The sequence below is a fragment of the Prionailurus viverrinus genome, chromosome B3 (assembly GCF_022837055.1).
Source record: "Prionailurus viverrinus isolate Anna chromosome B3, UM_Priviv_1.0, whole genome shotgun sequence".
In the NCBI taxonomy this organism is placed as follows: domain Eukaryota; kingdom Metazoa; phylum Chordata; class Mammalia; order Carnivora; family Felidae; genus Prionailurus; species Prionailurus viverrinus.
The window spans coordinates 69,009,002-69,012,957 of record NC_062566.1 but is presented as its reverse complement, the minus strand read 5'-3'; the positions used below and the strand labels follow the sequence as shown (position 1 = coordinate 69,012,957).

The 3,956-nt window shown below is 47.6% G+C and overlaps 1 protein-coding gene across 8 annotated transcripts; it reads right to left on the bottom strand.

The window, feature by feature from the left end:
• Nucleotides 1-3,475, bottom strand: MRPL52 (mitochondrial ribosomal protein L52). Of its 8 annotated transcripts, none has more exons than XM_047864391.1 (5): nt 3,091-3,171; nt 2,926-2,986; nt 2,780-2,847; nt 932-996; nt 1-555 (listed from the first exon to the last, which is right to left on the bottom strand). In XM_047864391.1, the coding sequence occupies exons 1-5, from the start codon at nt 3,116-3,118 to the stop codon at nt 406-408; spliced, it is 372 nt and encodes a 123-aa protein (XP_047720347.1). In that variant the 5' UTR covers nt 3,119-3,171; the 3' UTR covers nt 1-405. The 8 variants fall into 8 exon arrangements, with proteins under 8 accessions (XP_047720347.1, XP_047720348.1, XP_047720349.1 ...); XM_047864392.1 differs by having other exon boundaries at nt 2,926-2,983; nt 3,091-3,135; XM_047864393.1 differs by having other exon boundaries at nt 2,926-2,983; nt 3,106-3,133.
• Between the last annotated feature and the right edge of the window lie 481 nt (nt 3,476-3,956).

Sequence of the window (3,956 nt, the reverse complement as noted above, 5' to 3'; positions counted from 1 at the left end):
CCTTTTTTATCAAAGCATTTATTAAATGAGTAACTGCACACAGCCTGAGCTGTGTATGGGCTGTTAAAGGCTTGAGTGCCTAGCTAACACCAGGAAAACTGCTGCCCCTTTCTCGTAGCAGTTCGCAGAGCAGCTACTGTTCATAGTTGGGCCAGTCCTATGGCTCGTGAAGGAGGGAAGCATCCCAGAGTGAGGTTCCACTGAACTGGAACGGAGCCAGTGATGAGGGCACTAAGCCAACTCTTCCAGACAGTGATCTTACAGGCTGTTCTTTCTGGTGTCCAAGCTCTTGTGCCGGGAAGACAGATGGGGAACGTGAAGGCTCTCTTCTGACCAGGATGAGGCATATAGGTGATAGAGAAGAAAGCCAGAGAGAGGCTGGGAAAGGGAGACAGGTATTGCTTTTTATTGACTTGGTAGTGGGTTCTGCAGTAGAGCCCCTTTGGGTTTAAGAGCGTTTTTCTGTTTCCCTTCTTCTTCCTGCAACTTCTGCTGCCTGAGCTGCCATGCCTGTAAGCCAGCATCCATTTCCTGTGACAGCAGTACAACTCGTCTCTGAAACAGACAGGAAAACAGGGTGGATAACATCTGGGGCTTGGGCTCTGCACATATATCCTTTCACTCACAGATCAAAGGCAAAAGTTTCAGCTGGAAAATGACACTGTTGAGTGGGGAGGGGGACCAGGTCCTGGGTTGGGAAGTAGGAGGAAGGAGAATGTGTAGCAGAATGTCTACCACTGGTTCCCACCCTCGGAGTGCTCACTCCATTCCCCCCTCCTCAAAGCACTGTAAAAACCTTGAGCTGTTAAAACCTCGGTATAGGGGGTACGAGTTAGCTTATGTGTCAGTACAGCTCAAGACAAATTAAAATGTAAAGTTTTTTCCCTCCAAGTACACACAGGTTGCCCTGGCTTGGGCTCTAGCCACTCACTGCAAACTTCTCCCTTTGGGCTTTTCTTCGAAGCTGGCCTTTCATTGGAGGCGCAGGGCGGCCATCTGCAGAAAAAAAGACAAGTATTAGAGATGGCTGACAGCACCTTGTGAAGGCACTGTGACAGGGACAAGGGAAGAACCAGTCTCTAGTTCCTTTCTTCCACTTTCACACCTGTGATGGCTTAGTTCTCCAAAACCCATCCCTCAGTGTCAAAGGTAAGATATGCCAAGAATAAGCTCTGAGGCACACTCCTACTCGATTTCACTTACCCCTCATTGTCCTGGAATTCAAGGTCCTTTGAAGTGCTGAATCTCATTTTAGCTTTAGAAACCCCCCACTCAAGCAATCTGATCACCGTTCCACTCTCCATGAATCTTTGCTGAATCCCATCTCACTCCGTAATGAAATACCTTCTTTTCCTTTCCTTTCAGCCCAGTTCTCATCCTTAGGCCCCCCACCCCTCCAAGCCCTATCTGTCCCAGAAACCATTCTCTAACCTTTTCAACTCTGTCAAATCTCTTTATGAAAGAAGTGCATATTGGTTATTTATTATTCATCTATTTGCCTTGGGACATTTATTGTACTATTGCCTTTTTTGTTTGTTTGTTGTTGTTGTGTTTTGTTTTGGCCTTATGTGGCACTTCAGATCCTCTTGGAAAGGGGTAGAGCACTGAACTATTATTAATTTTTAAAGATGTCATGCCGTTTTCCCAGCCAGACTTTCATGGATTGCATCCCTAGATTTCACTGTAGTGCAGGGTAGGCACACAACCACATAATCAAAATTCTATAAATATCTGCTGACTTGGTGAAAAGATGCAATATCTGACCTGAAGTAGTTAATAATGGAGCTGAAGAAAAAGGACACTTACTTTCTACAGAGTAAGAAGCAAACAGTGAAAAGTCTGCCCAAAAGTTTTGTGGAAACTGAGAGATACAATTAAGTAACATGTCCAAGACTACAAGTTAGCAAGTAAAGAAACCTGAATTAAGACTCAATTCCAGAGTCTTTCCAATATTCCATACTACTTCTGGGAGGTGCTAGGCTTCCTACAGTAAATAACGAACAGAAAAACCTGCACCATCCTCTTCAGGATCACACTTCTATAGAATCCAATAGGGTATTAGTATTCAGGTCTCTGTGCTGTTGAACGGTGCCTGGCTCCCGCTCAGTTCTAGTCCTAGCTTTGCTATTACCTAGCTGTTTGATCACAGGAACTCTGAGGCCTCAGTTTTCCCACCTGTAACTGGAGTCCCATATAGGGAATGGGGAATGGCTTCAACTTTTCTATCATCCCTCCCTTCTAGGTCTAATATCTATTTTTTCCTTCTTCCTTTCCTTTTCCTTCCTTCCTTCCTTCCTTCCTTCCTTTTTTTTCAAGGGAAGAAATTTTTCTGAAGGGAGCCCGCCATCCTCAGTCCTCAGCCTTCTACCCCTCTCTTCTGAGATGTCCATTTAGGCAGCCTTTCAAAGAGTTCTCCCTGCATCTGGTACCAAATTCTCAACAATGTACTCACCAGGTAGAATGGTGGGTCTTTCTACCTTTTTAAAAATCGTCGCCCCTGAGAAACGTAAAGATCTTGTCACTCCCTCCCCCGGGGCGCCCCAAGTTAGAATTATCTTCTCACCCCACAAGATCCTGTCTAGCTGCACTTTCTATAGGCATAATTTAAAATACAAAGTAACCAGGCTGCTTCTCCCCAACTCCAAATATAAAGTTCAATACTATGTTCACTCACACACATCCCCACCTTAACCCCCTTCTCCCTCCCACCCTCAGTCCAGGGACGTTCCATCTCGGCGAAACTCTCTTAGGGGCAGTTAACTGTCAGATCAGCGCTCACCCGCGTAAGACCAGTCTGGGAGCTCCGTAAGGGGCCCGTAGCCAGAGGGGTTAGCAGCCAGGCCCTGCCTGGGTGGAGAAAAACATTCCGGTGAGGATTCAGCCCACCTTCTGGCACCCCAGGACCCCCTTAAACCAGTAACTCACTGGAGTCGCCACTGACTGCCCGCCCGAGCCGCCAAGCTACTGTGCAGCTTCCGGACACCTGCTGGGAAAACAGGGCAGAGTTGGGAGAGAGGCCGTGCACTCAACTCAGGGGTCCTAGCCCTGCGCCCGCGGGCCCCTGAGCCCACCGACTCCACACCCACTTACTCAAAAGCAGGGTACCTAAAGCAGCCATGCTGAAGTAGCGGAGCCGGAAGTGGGCGTGGCCCCGGTGTCACGCGCTACGCCGCATGGGAAGTCGGAAGCCGCCATCTTGAATCTGGTTCTCAATCACGGGCCCCGCCATCTTGGGCCATTGTACGGAAGAGAGGGACAAAACTGCGGCCCTAGTATTTAGGCGACAGTGGTTGGTCTGCGTATGAATCGTCAGTACTGGTTACATCCTCAGTGGAAGTCGTGTCCTAGACTGAATCGTTCTGAGCTGCTCCAGCGATCTCTGCGCAGCGGTGTCTAGTCCTTTGAAATTTATGCCATTATCTTAGAGGAGTTCCCTTATTGTGTCTTCTGCATCACTGTAACATGTTTTTCCTCAGCCTAGGTGTCAAATCTAGAATGAATCGGAAAATTTGGGTCTCCGTCCTTATTTATTCAACACAATTGAAGAGCTTATGTGGCAAGCATTGTACTAAGTGCTGGGGATTCTGCAAAACAGATGTCATCACTATTCTGATAGCGTCCCCAGTATAGCGAGAGAAGACAATGATGATCACCCACATTACTGTAACAGTACCGTTGAGATTCTAGCAGCTGCACAGGGATGCAAGAGCACCTGGTTCTGGGGATCCCAAACAGATCAGGTTCTGGCCACTTGCCACTGACAAAAATCCAAAGGCAGACAGACAGTGGTGAAACCAGAAAGGAATTTAGTTCAGTGAGACCAACACCAGGAAGACAGAGGTCAAGTGTCTGAAAGCGCTGAAAATACTTCCAGGTTTATACAAGGAAAATGAGGGGCAAAGGTGGGCGAGTACCTGCAGGGGGGCAGTGAAGGTCAAATCTATCAGTGTTTTGCT